The 21,485-nt window shown below is 43.1% G+C and overlaps 1 protein-coding gene across 11 annotated transcripts in view; it reads left to right on the plus strand.

The window, feature by feature from the left end:
- FHOD3 (formin homology 2 domain containing 3) overlaps positions 1-21,485 on the plus strand; it is a 479,946-nt gene that overhangs the window by 98,204 nt on the left and 360,257 nt on the right. The window contains exon 1 of one of the 11 annotated variants that reach the window (XM_055368093.2): positions 15,464-15,876. The exons of 9 other annotated variants lie outside the window; for them this stretch is intronic. In XM_055368093.2, the coding sequence (XP_055224068.1) occupies positions 15,708-15,876 (169 nt within the window). In that variant the 5' untranslated portion in view covers positions 15,464-15,707. Of the gene's footprint in view, positions 1-15,463; positions 15,877-21,485 lie in introns of those variants that run through there. One more of the 11 variants, XM_055368099.2, reaches the window with a different exon arrangement.

The raw sequence follows: 21,485 nt of genomic DNA on the forward strand, positions 1-21,485 counted from the left end.
TTGCTTTTGAAAAGTCTGATGATAATAAGCTTTTATGTCCCTTGTTATTTTTGCCTAAAAGATTTATTTTTTTCTGTAAAGTCCAGTAATTAGACTGTGTCTTGGTATAGGTCTTTCTGAGTCAGTATCCTCAAATACATGGGGGATCTTTTATGTGGTTTCAAATTATATATAAAATTTTAGGAAAGTTTTCTTATAGTTTTCAATATTCTATTCCTTTGCTTTGGTTCACCTTGTTTCAGGGACCCCTGTTAGGTGTGTGTTAGACCTTCTTTGCCTACCTGCAGTGATTCTGTTTCTCTTGAATCACTTTTGTCATTTCTTTTTGATTTGAAAAAATGCCCCCCTTTAACTTTCTGCATCTCTTGAAGCATTATTATTATTGTGTTTATTTAGTTTTCTGTCCTAGTTTATCATTTCTTTAATGACTTTTCATTTATTTAAATTCAAATGATATTCTTGAGTTCTGTTCATTTCATTTCTGTTTTTCTAATTCTGATTTATGTTCTTAGCTTGTATCTCTTATTTTGAAAAAGTAGGTTATAAATTAGATTTTAGGTATGACTTTAGGTACAATTTAGGTGTGATTTTAGGCACTTTAGCTATGACTTTTTGACATGCTTTAATTGTCTGTACAGATGTTATTAAACTCCTTATTCTCTTCTTCCTTATAATAATTCTGTATGAAATTTGACCTTGATATTTTTATGTTGCTCATTTTTATATAAAATCAGTTTTCTTGAACTTTTAGAAGGAGGCTTGATTCACTTTTTTTTTTTTAACTTCACAGACATCTATTGTTTTAGCATAGGGTTTAGAAACATGACTGATTGCATTCTGAGATTTCTTGTCTCTATTCTTGTCTCTCACTTTTATTTTGAGCATTTCTTTCCTTTATATTACTGCTCCACTATTTCTGAGTTTTAATTCCACTCCCAGCAGTTTCTCCTATCCTGGAAGGAATCCCTGGGGGCCAGTTTTAAGAATTCATAGAAGCTAGATTGCTGCAGATCTTTTAGTCCAAACCATGGGACCATTGACTTACCTAGCATTAGATTGGTCAATACCCCTCTCAGTTTCAGCTGCTGTTCTCAAATGAGCCTAATATACTCTCCAGTGAATATCTGCTGGTTATTTTGGCTTCTCCTGTTCTCAGGTCTGTCAGATGTCTCATTGCTTCCCTCTGCTCTCTGCTGAGCAGATAATAATAGCATGCATATCTCAGGCTGTTGGTGGTTTGTCCTTCTACCCTTTTATTTTAGTGTTTGTAGAAATTGTTTTTACCCATTTGTATTTTGACATTTTTCATTTTATAAATATTGTTTATGGTGCTTTTGTTTTGCTTTCTGGTTGCTTTTTTAAAGGATGGGTTTTAAATACTAAAAACTGTATTTTGAGATTCACACACATTTGTAACAAGTAGTATAGAGACCCCATATGCTCTTCACCCATTATTTGTTATATTTTAATGTAGATTTTTATAGAGATTCAAATAGTATGTCTCTGCCTCCATCTTTATAGAATCCTGTCTTTATTGGTGATTTTTAAGATAATTTCCTAAAAATGGTTACTTAGAATTCAGTTTACTTTTATATAATGAACTCCCAAAACAATAGGAAATGCCTTCAAGAGAGAAGTGCCCTTTCCTATCATGTAAAATTAGAAGACTAGGGGTCCACACTCTAGGGCTAGTATGGTTGTTCCAGGGGGATCAGATTGACTGCTTGAGTTTTAGGCATTACTTCTGCATTCTAGGCAGCAGAAAGGAGGGAGGGTTGATGAAGGACTTGTCCTATGCTCTTAAGAGGCTTTCTGGAAGTTTCCTGGAACATTTCTGTTTACATGTTATTGGACAGAATTTAGTCATGTGGATACAGGTAGCTGCTAAGGAGTCATGGAACTGAATGGTTTTATCTGGCTACTAGGCTACCCAAAGAAACACTGGGGTTCTTCTAGTAAGAAGGAGAGAGTGGATATTTTAATAGGCAACCCAGAAAGGAATGGGTTTTTCCTGCTGTATTCTTGAACACAAACGTGAATAAATATGCAGGAAGTTAAAAGGATATTTTGAGTATGATTTTAATCTTAACATATTTTTCTCATTACATTTATGCTGTTCTGCAAATGAAAACAATTCAGTGCTATGAATTGAACTATTTGCATCATATCTTGGGATGCTGATGGCATCTCAGTGCAGATCTTTAGTCTCTTGGCAGTAGCAGTAGGTGGAGAGAGATGTTTCTCCTTCCTGCCTTTCTAGCAATACTTCCTAAGATGCTGTCTTTTAAGTGTGGTAATAAGCTGCTTTCAGTTCTTTTGGATATATACCCAAGCATAGAATTGCTGGATCATGTTGTAATTCTATAACCACTGTTTTTTTCAGAAAGAAAATGCCGGCACTCAGTACTGGTTAGGATTCCAGTTGCAGTAGGTGCTCAGAGCCTGAGGGGAGTGGAGCTGTTGTGTAGTCTCAATGATTTGTTCCATTGTGATGGTCAGGGCATATCAGGAACAAGCCAGGGCAGGTGGGTGCCTGCTGTATGGTTGGTGCCCTGTGCATGCCTAGGCAGAGCTTTAAGCGAGTGGTCAGTGTAATCCCACTCATTCACATGTGCTTTGCGTTCCCTTCAACCTTTGTTCCAAGTTCCTATTTACCAAAATAGGTAAAAGTCTGCCTATTTTCCATGATGGAGGTACATTGTATGTCTGTGACCCCCTCTAAAGCGATGTTTTTGGGTACATTTCAGTGTGTTGTGAGGAGGGAGGTATAGGACAGGGATGGGGGGGATCTGAGGAGAAATATATGTGGCATGTGGGAAGGCTGGGATCTCCTGTCTTTTGGTCTGACTGGTGTTGAGACTAGCTCTGAACTCATTCTCCTGGGAGACAGTGTGAGATTTTTGTAATCTAGGACTTATTTGTCCAAAGCTGCCTATTTTCCAGGATTGGAGGAGAGTTTGGGTACCTTGTATCTGACATCAAGCAACCAGAGATCTACGCCACCCTTCCAGGAAGGGGACACTGCTGTTCTGAAAACAGGCCCATCACATTCCTTGGTGTTGATAATGGGGCACTGGAAGGTGTAGGTCAGGTGCTTCACCTTTCCATGGCCCCAGATTGCTGGCCTGGCCCAATTTCAGTGTCCTGTTCGTTTGTCCCAAGGAGGGCAAGCATCTGGGGCAGGCTATGACTCATTATTTCAGCTCCGAACACGGCCATGCAAGGCCTTGCCCTTCCCAGCTTGCACCTATGGGTCTGTGAGCTGTCTCACTTGAGTACGACTAGACATGTATTTGAGTTTTCTGATGTGGATTAATCCTAAGTGTCCACACACAGATGTTATGTGTGTCTTTGTTTTGCAATTTGAAAGCTCCCTTAGGAGATCCTGTAGCAGTCTGTCTTTGAGGTCCCCATCTTGTCCCAGAGCTCCGCTCTTATCTTGGTGGGTGACCCTGAGGAAGTGGCTCCTGGAGGCATTTTCTCCACCCCAGGCTGCCCTTGGGGCTCAGGGCATGCACCTTGCTGGTTTGGCTAGCCTTGTGCTCAGGTGCTCTAGGGCCTTCTAGCCCCCTCTGCTTTTCTTCTTGCTCCACATTTAGTCTTGATGACCCTGCTGCAGAAGGCTCATTTGGTTTTAGAGTATTATAGAGAGCTATTGCTGGGAATCCAGGATCAACTGTTTATAGCCACCCCCAGGAAGATGCTCTGAGCTCCCATCTTGCTGGGAGGAAGACCAAGTGAGTACACAGTTAGAGGACAGTTTTGAGTTTAGAGGCACGAGATGGCTGATGGCCCAACAGGCCAGGCCTGAGGGTTCAGGCAGAATTTGACTTTGCTCCTTCTGAATCATAGAGTTCCTTCATTCACCGGGAGAAAATAAAAATGTAAGAATGTTCCCAAAAGCTGGACAGGAAGAGGGTGTGAGGTGTGGATCCTGGCCGCAGACGTCTGTCACTCCTCAGCTCCCCATGCATCTTTCTATGAACTGAAATGTATTTCTCCAGCTCTGATTCTCAACAGTAGAGTTTATGGATAATTTTAATTAGTTTTCAAGGTTTATTTTTGTATGTTTATAGAGCCATGGAAAAAAATGAACTGGAAATGAAATATGCTTTTGAATAAATGATAATTTTACATTCTAGAAGAGCTCAGTATTTAAGCAAGACCTTAAAAATAGAGTGAAAAAAGTAATTACTCCAATAAATTTTACCAAAAGAAAAATAGAAACGTTGTTCTTTCCTGTTCCTCTTCTAAATGGAGAGGACAATGTTCTTGTAAGTCCAATTGGTTCCTGTCTGCCCCTACCCCCACAGCTCTTTCCTGGAGACCTCTAGGACTTTCCACTCAAAGTGTGGTCCCCAGGCCGGCAGCATTGACATTACCTAGTTAGAAATGCAGAATCCCAGACCCCACCCAGAGGCTGAATTTTCCCTAGATCTCTGGGTGAACCAGGTGAATCATGAGCGGTCTGAGAAGGAGACTGTGGTTGGTCTGAAGGAGTCCTCTATGAGACTGGGGCAGTGGGAGCTGTGGCCTGGGTAAGGGACCAAGAGGGTGGGGTTCTTCTCACTCAGTGCATCCACCAGAGCTGAGAGCAGGCCTTACCCTGGAACAGGGATGGAGGCTGGGAGCAGAGGTCTAACCAAAGGCAACCAGGAAGTGAGTGTCCACAGCCATCTCCTTTGGGATGGCATCCTCCTTTTCTCTCCGTGGACAGAGGAGGAGAGGACCCATCCCGGAAGCAGAATAAGTGGTCACAAAAGAAAAAAAGGATCAGGATGGTGAAGACATTTGACATCGAGGAAGGAGAGTTATAGAAGGGAGATGGAGGAAAGTGTCGGTTGCTGGCTTCACTCTCTGTGCCTTTTATGTGAAAGTGCAAGGCTGACCTGTTGCTCTGGAGGGAGGGGTGGATCACTCTTGCATTCCAGGGAGCCGCTGGACACTAGTTAGGGAGAAGGAGAGTTTGGCCAGCATTTTGCAGGATGTGATGCATGGCGTGCTGTGGTCTGAATATTGGTGTCCCCCCAGATTCATGTGATGAAATCCAATCACCAAAGCACTGGTATCAAATGGTAGGGGCTTTGGGAGGTGAAGGTTCCACCCTCATGAATGGAATTGATATCCTCTTATAGAAGAGGCCCAAGGAAGCTTGTTAACCACTTTCCCCTTCCACCCTATGAGGACACATACACAGTGCTACCTATAAGGAACAAGACCTCACCAGACACTGAATCTGCCGTTACCTTGATCTTGGCCTTCCCAGCCTTCAGAACAGTGAGCAATACATTTCTATTGTTTATGAATTACCCAGTCTAAAGTATTTTGTTATAGCAGTCTGAATGAACTAAGACAGCCTGTCATTGGCAAGGATGCCTTTGTCAACTTCCAAGAGCATGAGAAGGAGGGGTGGGCACATGTCTTCAGAGAGCATTAGACCAAGAGGCTGATTCCCAGGATCTTGCTCTGTGTATCAGCTCCAGCCAGTATGTGGCTTTGGTTGGGTTACTGCACCTCTCTGAGCCTCACTTTCCCAATGTGTAAAACAGGTACAACAACATTCTATGCTCTCTGGGCTTTTGGGAAGATTAGATGCAATCAAGGAAGTAAAAGTGTTCTGAGTTATCACCTGTTGAAAACCTGTGAGGGCAGTGCTTAACCTGGCCCCTCATGTTCTATCCCTCACATGGTATGTAGCACAGAGTGGCCATCATTACTGGCTAAGCAGACCTAAAGGACCATTTTTACCAATTCATTGATTTACAAGTAGAAATATGTAAGTTACACAGAAAGGTTGCTCACATCCTCTGTGTTTTTGCTCTTTGGCTGTTATAAATAATGCTGTAATGAACCCTTGTATACAAGCATTTATGTGGACGTATGTCTTCACTTCTCTTGCATATATTCTTTTTAAAAATTCCATTTTGTTTTTAAGGCAGGAAACTTAAATGTGGTGCTTTTAAAATTGTGATTGTTCAATTATAGCCCTGAGAACAGTATAAGCCAACAGAGAGTGGTGGCCTTTGGGGCAGGCAAGGTGCGAGAGAAGTACTGAGTCGGCTGGGCGTGGTCCTTTTGTTTTTAAAAACAGAAAAAGTGATGAGGCTTCAGGAGTGAGGAAGGCTGATCACTGCTTGTTCTTCTTTTCACATGGCAGCAAAGAGGCCTTCTTGAGCGCAACTGGCTCATTATAGATTAATACACTGATGACAGCAAAGAACCTGAGTGCTCATCTTGATCTATATCCCTTATATACACACATAACCCATGCCACTACCTCTCTGGGATATTTTCTCATATATATGTGTGAAATACATATTATATATTTTATCATAGTATGTAATATGCAATATAAAAATTATAATGTATATTTTTAGTGATATATAATGTGATGCAATTATACACACACACCCACACACACCCACACACACACACACACATATATATATATGAAAATACCCCAGAGAGGAAAAGGGACATGTCCAAGGTCACACAGCTAGCAACTGTCGGGCCAGGACTACAGTCCATTTTTCCACGACTTTAGTCCAGTGCTCTTTCCCTGACATCCATTACTGCTTGTTTGATGTGACATTGTGTGATCCTTTTGAGCCTTTCCCTTCCCTTATGTCACAAAAGGCTTTGTGCAGAGTGGAAAGGAATTTTCTATCTTTCTGATTTTTAAGGCTTTAACAAATATGTTCCACTTTTCAGATTATCTGAACTAGAACCACAGTTAGTTTCCATCAGCTGCAGAAAACCAAAGGTTTACACATAGCAGCATCTTTTGTTTCACATCTGCTGAGAGGCGTGTTTGCCTGAGCTGAAGCTGTGGCCAACGGTGACGCAAGTTAGACGCTTAAGCTGGCAAGGCCATAGGAAAGTTCTCCTTGGTTAGACGTTGCTAAGTCATGACAATGAAGTGAAAATCTTTGAGGATAGTTTTGTTGGGAGGGGGCCGTGAGGGTGCAGGGTGCAGAATCCAGTGCTTCTCGGAGCTGCTCAGTGAAAATCCTCTAAGACCAGAGCTGCAGCAGGCCCCAGCCCAGCCAGGAAAGCCCCAGAGTAGTTGAGGGAGCTATGTGTGTCTCCTTCCTCTCTCCCCTAGGGGGCTGGCCTAGGGTGTGTTCTGTGCTCCGCAGCTTCCCTCCTCCCTCTACCCACCTTTTGGAATGGTACTGGTAGAATAGAGTAAGACATTGCATAAGGTGAATCTGCATGCTTATCGGGGGTGTCGAATAGAATGAAGAAAACTAGTTAGTTCACAAAGTTCCCTAATTCTGCTCCCAGCTTTAAAGAAACGTCTCTGACATTAACTGCAAGATGAGTGGCAAGTCCTCCTTTTGTGCCACCTACTAAGATTGGAACCTGAGAAGGCCTCCCGTGTGCCGGGGTTACTTGACCCATACATGCTCTCAGAATGGAACTTATCACTTACGGATCTTACTGTTGATCTTCCCCAAACAAATATACTCCATGCAGAATTTTAACTCTTAGTCATCATAAAAACACTGGAGATTTTAGTAAAAAAACACAAAAACATAAAATCATAAGAAAAGGTTAGCCAAATAATTACGGATTCCATTAGAAATTGTTCTAGAGTCTGGCCAGCAACTATCAGTCAAAGACATTTCAATTTAAGGTGGGAATATTCGTAACTGTATTGGGATACCTGAGCAATTTCTAAAAAGAACTGGTGCCTGGACCCTGTGGCAGCCCAGTGGGATCTGACTTGCTGAAGGTAGAGTGGGCATTGGTGTCCTTTAAAAGTTTTTCCAGGTGATCCTACCAGGTGACCAGGGCTGAGAACCACTGAGCTAAGGCAAGCCCCAGTGCCCTTGGGGTATCCATAGCTGGGGCCTTGCTCTGTGTGAAGGCTTTACTTGTGGGATCATATTTCTACCTTATTAGCAGGGAGGTTTTGATATCCCCTGCATACAGAGGCAGAAACTGAACTTCCCTGGTTTAGGTAACTTACGTTCTCCTTTCTTGCCTCCCGCAATCTGCTCCCTGAGGGTTTGGGCAGTGCTGGCCACTGACCCAGGCCTCTCTGACCTCCTGGGCTTTCCTGTCTCTTGGTCCTGCCCTCCTGTAGGGATTCTCTCAGTCTACAAGCTTTTCTGGACAGCCAGCCCCAGGTCAGCCATCTGCTGAGGTGTTGCCTGCTTGGGGTGTTGGTGACATATCCCCTGGGATGTTGGTTCATATCCAGACCTGGCCTCTTACTGCTCTGTGACCTCAGGTGACCTCTCCAGGTGTCTGCTTCCTTATCCATAAATCAGGGATTGTAGTGTTCTCCTTATGGAGTTGATAAGATGAATTAAATGAGGTGAAAGTGTGAAAGACTTGGCCCAGCAGCTGACACCTAAAAGGAGGCAAGTTGTTGCTATTGTAGAATAGTATGCATGCATATGGCCTGACCCCATGCTAGGTTCCAAATGCCTGCAGGGCACATTTTCAAATGCCAGTGTGCAGATGTATCACCTGGGGACTCAGATTTGGTAGATCTTGGGCGGGGCCTGAGATCCTGAATTTCTGACAAGCCCCTAGGTGATGTCAAGGCCTGAGTCATCAGTTCGTGCAATTCTCATGCACCCAGTTCAGTGGCTATTGGGGGGCTCAAGGGAAATGCACTGGGTAGCTGAGCAGTTGTGTGCTTGTGGTATTGTTCCTCCAGCCTTGGACCTGAGGGCCGCCATGCTTGCTGTTCTTATGGTGTGACTATGAGTGCTTCTAGCTTTCGTCTCTAGAATTTTTTTTCGGTCCTTTTGGTTAGCAATTACTAGAAGTGTAAAATCAGTTACACATTTATACTCTGATATGAAACCAATGATCTAATAGATGATAATACCACTAATGCTCTCTTCATATTCTGACTTTTGTGAGTCATTGGTGTCCTTTAAAAGTTTTTCCAGGTGATCCTACCAGGTGACCAGGGCTGAGAACCACTGAGCTAAGGCAAGCCCCAGTGCCCTTGGGGTATCCATAGCTGGGGCCTTGCTCTGTGTGAAGGCTTTACTTCATTCCTTATTTATAAGACATCAGCCCCCATGAGGTAGAAAGAGAAATGGACATATGGCTGAAAGTTCAGGGTTAAATCCCTGTCTCTTCCATTTAGTAGCTATTTTCTTTGATTTCTCCAGCCCTGAATTTGTGCATCTGTAAGATGGGCCTCACAACACTTCACAGCACTGGGTTATTAAATGGAAATGATGAAGAGGTTCGATTCCACCAATTTGTCTAGTTATATTAACATTTACAATTGCAGAAGGATTTATTTCAAAGATCAAATCATATTTTAAAGCTATGGAGATATTCTTCTTTCCTTTCCACTTTCTTTGGAGGTAGAGGTAAGTGTCAGGTTCGTATGAGCCAAATTGATAGTCATGGAAGGCTTGCAGGATGCAATTTCAATTTTCAAGTTTTTATTTTTTGGCCTACGTTATTTTATGGGTGTGTGACATCTCAAGGTAGGATTTCTTGAATATATAAAATACAGGTGGAAATAGGATAACAACAACAACAAAAAACAGAAATGGAATAAAGCTAAGGACCAATGTTTATAGAACTCAGGATGAACAAAGAATTTATGCTTCATAAGTTTCCCAAAGAGCTAGCTGTGAGGACATGTTTATATGACTGTGAACATACCAAAATATGGAACAGATGTGATTCTTGTCCACATGGAGGAATAAGTCTTGTTTGTGGCTGTAAGGTTCATGTATACTGGGAATTGCATAATAATTATTTTCCTTTTTTTCCCCCTTTGTCGGTTAAATGAAGTGAGGCTCTGTTTCTATTTAAAACATGGCATTTCAAGTTTGCCTGTGGGTTCCAGAAGTTGAATCAGCTGCTCAGTGGTCTGTGCCCAGCAGTGCTAAGCACTTAGTAGGTTTTTGATAATGGTGAGGTGTCAAATTCATTTCAGTAGTGTGGACTTTGATGAGCTTTGACCTGCCCTAAGTTCACATTGTGGCCTTGCCTGTTTTTTTTTTTTTTAAAGCAAGGTGGCACCTGCAGATGCTTTTAGAGGCAATGAGAAGTGGGACCAGTTTTCATGGAATGCTCATCATGCTGGTGCTGGGTCACCTGTCACACTGATATGGCATTGAATAGGCATTGCTGCTACAAATACAGCTGCTGAAATGTGGCCTGCCACAAAGATACTGATTTGAGCTGAGTCAGACAGCTCACAAATATACTGGTCCTCTTGCCTTGTTTTATTACTCTTATGTTTTTGAGAGCTAGATTTTATACCTTGTAAGAGTTTTCCCTCAGCGTTTATGGGCCTCAAAACAGCCTTGGCATGTGCGGGAATGAGGATGGCCCATTTGTGTCCGGACCTTCTGGCACAGGATTAGGAGTGGTTGGGGGTGGGGAGAGAGGGATGCAAATGCCTTTTACAGGTGACATTTAAAGGGGGTGTGTTTGGGTTAGCAAACTCTTTTTGAAAATCTGCCCCCCGCCCTGAGCCTATCAGTCATATTCACTTTAGAATGAATGAATTTGATCTGAGATGAGCTGCCCTTGGGGACTGGGAGCTCTTATATTTGGAAGGTTATTGCGGAATTTTGGAATTATTGATAGTGCATATTCTGGCGGGCAGCTTGAGTCAGAACAGTCTATAAACCACTTTCATGGACTGGTAAAGAGAAGAGGCTGTTCGCAGGAGCCCATATTAATGGCAGGCCCCACTAGGGTACTCTCTGTGTGTGATCAGACCACGTGTGTGTTCTCACCTGGCTTACCACGTCACCCATCTGTCCACCTGCTTACCTACACACCCGCCCTCCAGTAAACGTTGACCAGGTGCACCTGCTTCTGTGCCTGCTGTGGGATGAAGTCATGCCTGAGACCAGTGCTGTGCACAGAGAAGGGCTTCAGGGTCCATTAGTATACAGTGTAATCGCATCATGTGTCTGGACCAACTGATCAGTGGTAAAGATATGCCTGCTGTCCTCTGCTTTCCCTGTCAGTCTTTGCTCACCTCTCAGTTTCCTCCAAGGACTACTCTTGTTCCCCTTTCCCCACCACATAGGAATGTGGTCCAGAGTCACATGTGAAGCTTTTTAAACAGACAAATGTAGAGCTGGCTTGAGAGGGCTTTATAAGGCCACAGAGCTTTTTTGGGTGATTCCAACCTGCAACCATATTAAAAAGTAGTACTTTACAAATTCTCTTTTTGCTCCAGTCTCTACCAATTCATTGATCCTCCCTCATGTACATTTCCCCACCAGCATGCTCCCTGCTGTCTGCCGGTGCTTGTGGGCACTAATGATGGTGGTAACAGCCCTGCTGCTTTGGTTGCACATCTGCCAGGGACTCTGCACCTTGTTATGACCCTCACACTCATGATTTCAGTTTAACCCAAGTCCAACAGGCTTGCAAAATAGGTGTCATCACTCCATTTTATAGATAAGAAAACTGAGGTTCAAAAAGGTTCCTAGATATCAAAGACTCGAGCATAAGTGATGGAGTAAGAATTTGAATTGAAGTTTGTCTGACTCCCGAAGACACATTTTCCTATATGTTAGGCTGCTTCTCTAAACTCTACTGTGAGCTTCTGCAGACACCCTACATGAATCCATCCAATGTAGAGTAGGATACAGAGTGTGCATTCCTGAGCTGCCTGGGTTTGAATCCTGGTTCTGTCAGTCAGTGGTTGGGACTTTGAATATCCTACTTAACTTCTGTGCCTCAGTGTCCTCATCTGAAAAATAGTGATACTTATAATAATACTTGTAGGGTTGTGGTGAACTGAGTGAGAGCTGGTAGATGATCAATGATTGTTACATAGTTTTCAAGCTGCACAATGCTTTCTCATATGATATCTTATAGGGAGTAGAGATGTAAGGTACATAGATGATATTGGAACTGTTTGGCTGAGGCTCAGGAGCATGTGGCCTTGGCTGCTCAACTTCCTGTGGGCGGAGACCCCTGTGCCCCTGAGACCGCCTTCCAGAGCCCTTGGGGCTACACTGGATGACAGCTTCTCCAGGAGCCACATTAGCATGAATCCTCTGTCCTGTCCATTCACCAGCCTTTCAAACTAGTAACAGAATTTACTTGTTAATTATTAAGGTCAGCTGTGGAGGAAAGAAAACGCTGAAGTGTATGCAAGAATGTGATGATATTAATGTGGAATCTCCACAGTGGTCTTGATCATAAAGAGGGGTGTCCATCAACCTGGTGAGACATAGTCTCAGTTAGTGGGGTGTGTAGGGCAGGTCCTGCATTGGCGGGCAGATCTGCATGCCCCACGGGGAGGAGTGTTTGAGAAGCTAAGGGGTTAATGCCCTGAGGTGGCAGTGGTGTGGGCCAGGATGATGGGTGTTATAGGGCAGGCATGGGGGGGTACAGGGGAAGGGCTGTCTCATGGCACTGAGTGGGAAGATGCCTTCTAGAGACTTCTTGGCAAACAGAGGTAGCTCCATCACCAAGGAATGAAGCTGAAGACCAATGTAGCGAGTTGGCCCATACCCAGGACATAGTGCCAGTGGTTACTTGGAGCAGGGGTTGGACAGCCAGTGATGGGCACAAGCACAGCCAAGGAGTTGGCAGGAAGGAGCCAGGGGTAGAAGCATTGGGATCTGGCCAGGGCTAAAGAGTATTCCCATCAAGGGAAGCGCAAGGATGTCTAGCGCCCGGGAGCCAAGCCTGGAGCATGTGGTGGATCACCTCCCAGGAGCAGATGGGCCGCATGACTCTACCATGAATGGGTTGATTTATGGCTGTGTGAATAAGTGTGTGAGCAATGACTGAGGCAAGTGTTCACAATGGCGATAGGTTGACCAGGTCATGGAATCACTCATTATTATTGCGAGGAGGGGCTCACTCCCCCTGCTGGGGAGCTGGGTCTGAGAGCATCAGTGACTCCACAGGTAAAAGGCAGGACAAAGACTTGAACTGGGGCCTTTGGACTCTGGACCAGTGCTTCTCACCGGGCTGAGTCTTGCAGCCCGGCAAATTCCTTCCCTTTCCAGGAGGAGACCACCAGAACCACCATCCTCTGCTAACCATGGGAAACCTTCTTGGGGGTAATTCTCCTTGAGCAGGGTGAAGGGGCATGCACATCTCCTTCAGCACCTGCCTTGTAAGAATTAAGCTGCTGGTCTGAAGCATGCAGGCGTGATATCCACATAGAGAAAAGAAACAGCTCTTCTAAGACTGATAGCACAGTCTAGGAGTTCCAAGAGGCAGCGGAAGCTCTTCATCCATGCTGTTGGCTGTCATGTCTGATCACCCTTCCTCACCTTCCTCACCTGGCTAGCTCGTTGCTGTCTTGCACTATTCAACTCAGTGCTCCTTCCCCAAGCAAACCTTTATTTCATCTCCCTGGTCTGGGAGCCCAGCGTTTGTGTTCCCAGGAAACTTCCCGTGTTATTGTTGACTCACTTTCCCCTCTACTGGGCTCAGAGCCCACTGACTTTTTCTCTCATGTCTGTGTTCTCAGTGCCAGGCATTATGCCCATTTCAGGGCCTGGTATACAGTAGGTGCTCAATAAATGTTTAGTGAATGAATAAAGAAGACATAGTTTGCAGTGAGTCTTTAGGGTTGACCATCAGATACAGACTTTGGTATGTGGAAAAGCTAGAGCTTTGGCCCCAGAGCTCTGGGGGTGTGGCCTGGGTGGTTGCTCTGGCAGCACAGTGGCAGCTTGGGGAAGAAGCACTGCCCTGAAGGTGGCTTCAGGGTGGCTCATTCCACTCCTAACCGTCCCTTCTGCCCCTCTGTTGACCTAATATGTTGCTGTTGGAGAAAACAGGGCAATAATGCCCATGAGAGGAGATGATCAGAGGACAGGGCGTTGCCCGGGTGTCCCATGCCTGTCATGATGCTGTGAACCTCCCGGAAGTAGAAGCGCTTTACAAGCTGTAATTCACATACTATACAATTCACTCACCTAAAGTGTCTGATTCGGTGGTATTTAATATTGTCACAGAGTTATGCAACCATCACTACAATTTTAGGACATTTTCATCATCCTCAAAAGAAACACCACACCTATTCACAGTCATACCAAATTTCCCCCCGGCCGTCTCCAATCCCTGGTAACCATGAATCCACTTTCTGTCTCTGTGAATTTGCCTGTTCTAGACATTTCATTTTAAATAAAATCATATATAGCCTTTTGTGTCTGGCTTCGTTCACTTAGCATAACTTCTCAAGGTTCATCCATGTTGTGGTATTCATTGGTACTTCATTCCTTTTTGTGGCTAATATTCCATTGTATGCATACACTACATGTTGTTTGTCTATTCACCAGCAGATGGACATTTGAGTTGTTTCTATTATGAATAATGCTGGTATGAACATTTACGTACAAGTTTTTGTGTCGACATGTGTTTTTACATTGCCTAGGCATGTACCTAGAATGGGATGGTTAGATCAGTTAGTAACTCGACATTTAGCGTTTTAAGGAACTGCCACATGATTTTCCAAAGCAGCTGCCCCATTCACATTCCCACTGGTAATGTATGAGGGTTCCAGTTTTTCCACATTCTTACCAATGTGGTAAGAATTTGTTTTTGTCTGTCTCGTTGATTATAGCTGTTTTTAGTGAGTTTGAAATTACATCTCAGCATGATTTTAATTTGCATTTCCCATGTGGCTAATGACCACATGGGAGCATCTTCTCATGTGCCTATTGGGCATTTGTATATCACCTTTGGAGGAATGTTCTTCAAATCCTTGGCCACTTAAAAAATAGGGTTATTTGGCTTTTTTTAATTGTTAAATTTTGTAGGAGTTCTTTATATATTCTGGATACAAGTCCCTTATCAGATATACGCTTTGCAAATATTTTCTCCCATTCTGTGGGTTGCCTTTTTGTGTTCTTGATGATGTTCTTTTAAACAGAAAATTTTTAATTTTGATGCAATCTAATTTACCCAGTTTTTTCTTCTTTTTGCTTATAATTTTAGTTTTATATCTAAGAAATCATTGCCTAATCCAAGGTCATGAAGATTTACTTCAATTTTTCTCTAAGACTTTTATCATTTTAGCTCTTACATTTAGGTCTCTGATCCATTTTGTATTTACTGTGAGGTAGGGGTCCAATTTAATTTTTTTGCATATGGATACCCAGTTGTTGTAGCACCATTTGTTGAAAAGACCATCCTAATATATTTTTGATGTTAATAAATACATTTTAAATTTCACTTTTAAAACTTTTAAGTGCTTTTGTAAATTTCTTTGGGATCCGTTGTGAAGAAAATTATCAAAATAATGTAATTCCTTAAAGGGTATCATTTGTTACTATGTGATCCTGAATGAGGAATCAACTGATTTCTTATCTGTCTATATTTGAAACTAACATTCATAAAAGGATATTTAACCATTGAATTCTGGCTCTTAAGACAATAAAATCTGGCCTCTAAACACCTTTTTGTTCCTATTTTTTAGTGGCTGCATTTCATCTTATTTTACTTCATTTATTTTTTATGTTAATTGCCTTATTTGCTTTTTATTTTTGTCAGTATAATATAGAGTAACCACATTTACAATGTTTGGAGTACAAAATAGAGCAACTGATCCTGCGGGTTTATCTCCACCACCCGGCCTGAGTGGCCCAGGAGAATGCTGTAGTTATTAATTTTCAAAAAGGGTGAAGAACCAAGATTCTGATTCCTATTTTTAAAATGAAAGCCCCCTAACTTATTCCAGTGCCTTGGCACTCTCCTGCCTCTAGTCCTAAAACAAGGCCACCATGTGGCCATTTGGGAGATTGACCTGCCCACTGGCTTTTTCTCTTTTGAGTAGCTGCTGCTCCAAGCAATGGCGCCTCCCCTGGCCTTTCTTCTCTCACCTACAACCAGATGCTCCTAAAATAGACTCTTCCTGGTGGCCCATCTGCAGAGCAACAAACCACTGGAGTGGTGAGTAGGATTTGAGCCCTTTGTGTAAAGTGCTTGCCTAATTATAACCAGAACTGTTTTCCCGCAATCCCCCATCCCACGCAGGCAGGAAGGGGCGGGGCTGGAGGGCAGTTAATATTGCTCAGGGTCATTGCTTTAGGGGATGGGTTGCAGGGATTGAAAAGCTGCTCAAACTCACTACTCTTTCTTTAGCAAGAACAAATGTGATGAGGGGATCCGTATGAATGCAAGTCCCTTCTGTATATATGTTCACATCTGCATTTGGAGAACAATTTGAGAAAAAGCTCCTTACCAAGATAATTAAAACTACTTTAGTTCTAGTATTTTAAATTAAACTAAAATTTATAGAAATATAGCTTACTCTAAGGGGAAAAAGTGATACCAATTTTAAAACACAAATACAAATGTTGCTGCAATGCATATAATTTAAAATCAGGGTGATTGACAAATGACAAGGACTAAAATCAGATTTATTCTTGAACAGCTGGGAAAGCTATCCATGTGTCTTGGAAAGATATTGTGCGATTTTCCCCATGTAAAAGTAAAAATGATTCTGGAGAAGAGTTGCCCAGATAAACCTCTTCTTCCCTTAAAGTGAGACTTAAGGTAAAGAGAATTTGCTCTTAAAGCCATTTTATAAAAGTCATAATACTTTTTGCTACAATCATTTCAGGCTTTTTTTGTTTTAATTAAAGGATGTTTGCTGTTAAATAAAACTAAGGTTAAAAATGTTAGGTATAGAAGTCTAATGTTGAAAATTGTACAAAAAGCCGATATATAATGAAGAATGAATGATAACAAGAATTTTCTCATCTTCCTAGCAGCATGTTGCAGTAGGTTTCTGGGAGGGCAAGGAGTGGTGGGGATGGAAGCTCACAGAAGTCATATTGTTGCTTTGGAACTGGTGTCCTAGACACCTACCTGGAGCCTTCACAGGGCCACTGACCACTGGTGGGCACATGGTGAACCTTCATTCAACAAAAAGACACAACTGAAGATCTGGCAATAGGCAGGGCCAGAGCAGAGAACTGCACCTTTCCCAGAAACACAGTTGTGTCATTTAGGCACCCTGGTTTTCAGCAAAAGGCATCAGAAATTTGTCAAAAAGGTGGACTGTTCCTTATGTTTTCCAACATAAGACCAATGTTGTTGTCAGGTTGTATTTGGAAAAAGAACCCTTAAGAAAAAATGTCTTGGTGATGGGTGGACAGCGATGTCACACCTCCCCAGGGGAACAAGCTCATTTTCCAGGTGCGCAGCTCAGCGTTGCCTGTGTTCAGCTCCATCTCCAGAACATATACATGGATACCCCCATGAGTCTGCGGCCCCTCCCGGAGGTTTAATATTTCCTCTAGTAAAAAAGTTGAAAGCATGGCACACTGGATTTGGGACCTAGGAACATGGCAGTGGGTTCTTTTTTGGGCTGTGAGCTGAGGTCAGGCCTGCTGAAGGGAGGAAGATGCCCATGCTGCTCAGCAGGCCTGGCATGACCATGTCTGCTTTCCTTGTGGATTGCAAGTTGCTTTTGGAGTTAAGATTAACTGTCCCACACCAGATCTCTATTTATCAAGCACAGCTGCACCCCTCATGTTAGGCAGCCTGGATTTATGTGCTTCATTCATGGCAATGCTAAGGGACACTTAGAGTTACCAAAAGACCTGTGTTCCCCTTATTCTCCAGAATTCACAGTGCCCCACATATAACTTAGACATTTTCTTAGTGTAGTAAAATATACATAACAGAAGAATTCCATTTTAACCATTTTAAGTGTACATTTCAGTGTCATTGCTTACATTCACCATTTTGTGCAACCATCACCAAAAAGTATCTTCAAAACTTTTTCATCTTCCCTAACAGAAACTGTAACTATTAAGCAATAACTTCCCATTCTACACTCACCTACAGCCCATGTAACCTCTAATCTACCTTATGTCTCTATGGATTTGCCTATATAATTTTTAAATTTTATTTTTTAAAATTATTTTAAGTTGGGCTTATAGAAGCAAGGTTTACAGAAGAGTTTCAAAGTTTCAAAAGAGGACTTGAGGTTTTATAGTTTTTCAGCTGAGCACATTTAACTCAGCAGGTCCACCTTATTTGGCACACTAGGCAGTTGCTAGGAGAGATGAACAAGATGGAAAGAAAGATGACTGAATTCTTGAGGACCCGTCATATATCAAGCACAAGAGTAGCTGCGTGGATGCGCCGTGACTTCAGCTGCTCCTCATGACAGCCTAAGTGAGCAAGTTATTTCTGTTTTAGGATGAAGAAAGCAAAGCTCATTCACATAAAAGTCCTGTTAAAAGTTGAGATTGAAAACCAGATCCTACTGACCTCAGATGTCCATCTCTTCCTATTACTTACTGCTTCGTCCAGAGTGCATAAAGGACACGTAAGGGTGGAGTGTGCATTTCCATCCATTATTACATTTAGCCGAGTGAGTTCCAGAGCCAAAGGTGGCAGCAATACCAAGGAGAGCCGCTGCCCATCATGCCAAAGAAGCTCCTGTCTTACCTGAAGGCTGCAGCCACCCAGCCACTTGTCCACCCGTATCAACTCATCCCATCATTCATTGGTGCCAGTTATATGCTGGACCTTGGGGGATGATCCCATGGCCCCTGGTGGCTGTGATGCCTGTGATGATGATGGCAACAGTGGCGGCGGTAGAAGCCACCATCCCCACTGTTTATTGACCACATTCTGTGGGCTGAGCCTGGGTAGGATGTTTCAGGAGTTTTAACCCTCATAGCCTGCCAGACAGGTGGCAGGGGGTTTCTGGGGGCACAGGGAATGGAAACTCACAAAGGTCAGATTGAAGCTGTCAAGAGATCACTTGGCTTGTGGCAGCAGGAGGGGCTCCTGCAGGGCTGTCTGACTTCTAGCTTACCCTCTGTGGTGGGTGGGCAAAGCCCCTTTTCTCTAGGCCATTTTCTTGGGCAAGACATGGACACCTCAGTAGCCAAGGGACCTGGCTGGCAGGAGGGGGCAGTGAGTTTGGGAACTGGGAAGCAAGGACCACAGCGGGGGATTTTTGGGCACCTCCATTTCTGAGTCCCCTCACCAGGAGGGCCTCACAGTGTTTCAGGGAAAGTGTGAGGCCTCTGTCGAGTGCCCATTTTTCATGGACAGTGCAGGCTGAGGTGGGGCAAGACCCTGATGACTAGGGCCATAAGAGAATAAAGGTGAGTCCACTGCCAGAATTCTGTGGTTAGTGCTAATTCACTTTGCACAAAGGAGAGGCCCATCCTGGATGTCCGTTCAATCATATTTCACATATATATCTGTCAGGTTTATGATCTCATTTTGTTCTTCACAACAAATCAGCAAAATTGACTTAGGAGGGAGCAGTGAGGCTGAGATAGGGTGTAGGATGAGAATTGATTAGGCTGTCAGAGAGCAAGAGAAAGGGGAGAAAAAGTGGTTCTGAAGAAGAAAATGTGACTTCTTAAAACCTTGTCAGCACGCAAGGATTTATTCATACATCATTAAAATTTAAATTACATGATTTGGTCTGTCACTGAGGACAAATGGTTCCTTTTCAGCTGCATTTTGTTTGAACTGTTTTATTCAGGCAACTTAATTGGTTGATTATTTTAAAATTTACCAGGCTGCAGTAATCTATATTTAGCAGAAACCCAAGTCATACGGTAAGTCATTTCCAGTAGGATTAAAATTATCAGCATGTTTCTCAAATCTTAAAAGAAATGCCAAACTCTGGACTATGTTCACTTTTGCATTCTTAATTTCAGGCAGACATTTTCATTCCATTGGCATGTGATTCTTTTTCCAAGACTACATAATAAGGGTGGCATTTTTCCTTTCCATGCCGTAGCAGCCCTGCAAGAGAGAGAGAAAGAAATTTTGTCTTTGATTGATGAAGTTTGGTGACCTAACCAGATGACTGTCTTTCTCTTCCAGACTACTTAACTCTCAAATCAACTGGAAACAAATTTGTTTTTCAGACATATTTCAAGCACATTGAATAGCTGAATATCATATACATAGGTGTCATTTTTTATTTATTTATTTTTTTGAGACGGAGTCTCACTCTGTTGCTAGGCTGGAGTGCAGTGGCGTGATCTCGGCTCACTGCAACCTCTGCCTCCCGGGTTCAAGCAATTCTCCTGCCTCAGCCTTGCGAGTAGCTGGGACTATAGGTGTGCGCCATCACGCCCAGCTAATTTTTTTGTATTTTTAGTAGAGACAGGGTTCCACCATGTTAGCCAGGATAGTCTCGATCTCTTGACCTCGTGATCCGCCTGCCTTGGCCTTCCAAAGTGCTGGGATTACAGGCGTGAGCCACCATGCCCACCCAGGTGTCATTTCTTAACCATCTATGATTACACTGAAATATGAACAGGTGGTTTGAACGTTATTTAGGAAGTGTGACGAGTCCGTAAGGCCTGTCATGTGGGCATCTCGATTCACATCCTGGAGCTGTGGCCTGTGCCTCAGACACAGTTGCCTGAATGAGCCATGATCTGCTCATTAGCACACCCTCCACAGCCGTTGGGTCAATAGCACTTACTTTGTTCAGTTTCTACTCTCTGCTTATTAAGGATATGTAATTTTGATTTGTGAGGTTGTGCCCATGAGTCCTTTCTCCATTCCAGTTGCTGTCAGCTTAACCTGGGGCTGTTGGCACCTCTGTGTTGGACTTTTGCATCGCTCTCCCTGTGGATTCTCTGCCAGCTCTCCCTTCCTCCATATGCTTTGCAGGGTGATCTTTCTGAAATGCATATCGGATTGGGATACTTTGTCGCTTAAAACCTTTGAAAGCCAGCCCCTGCTCCCTTGCCTTCAAGCCACCTCTGTGTCCTTAGAAGAGTGTACAAGCGCCTCCTCCTGCCAGCCCAGTCTCCTTTTTCCAAGCAGTTCAAAGCCAGAGGCATCTATTTCTTCAATTCTACTTCATTCCCACCCACCACTCCCACCCTGGCTCTTGGGTGAGAAGCACTGAAGGAAATCAGAATATATAGATATATATACACATACATACACGTACATACACATGCACAGTTTTTTATATATACGCATATTTGTAATTTTTTAAATTTAACTTTTAAGTTCAGGGAGTACGTGTGCAGTTTTGTTACATAGGTAAACTTATGTCATAGGGATTTGTTGTACAGATTATTTCATCACCCAGGTATTAAGCCTAGTATCCATTAGTTATTTTTCTTGATCCTCTCCCTCCTCCCATCATCCACCCTCTGGTAGGCCCCAGTGTCTGTTGTTCCCCTCTATGTGTCCATGTGTTCTCATCATTTAGCTCCTACTTATTAGTAGGAACAGGTGGTATTTGGTTTTCTGTTCCTGCGTTAGTTTGCTGAGGATAATGACTTCCAGCTCCTTCCATGTCCCTGCAAAGGACATGATCTCATTCTTTATTATGGCTGCATGGTATTCCGTGGTGTACATATACCACTTTTTCTTTATCCAGTCTATCATTCATGGGCATTTAGGCTGATTCCATGTCTTTGCTATTGTGAATAGTGCTGCAATGAACGTGTGCATGTGTCTTTATAATAGAATGACTTATATTCCTTTGGGTATATACCCAGTAATGGGATTCCTGGGTTGAATGGTAGGAAATCAGAATATATATA

This window comes from Gorilla gorilla, chromosome 17 (assembly GCF_029281585.2).
Source record: "Gorilla gorilla gorilla isolate KB3781 chromosome 17, NHGRI_mGorGor1-v2.1_pri, whole genome shotgun sequence".
NCBI classification, from domain to species: domain Eukaryota; kingdom Metazoa; phylum Chordata; class Mammalia; order Primates; family Hominidae; genus Gorilla; species Gorilla gorilla.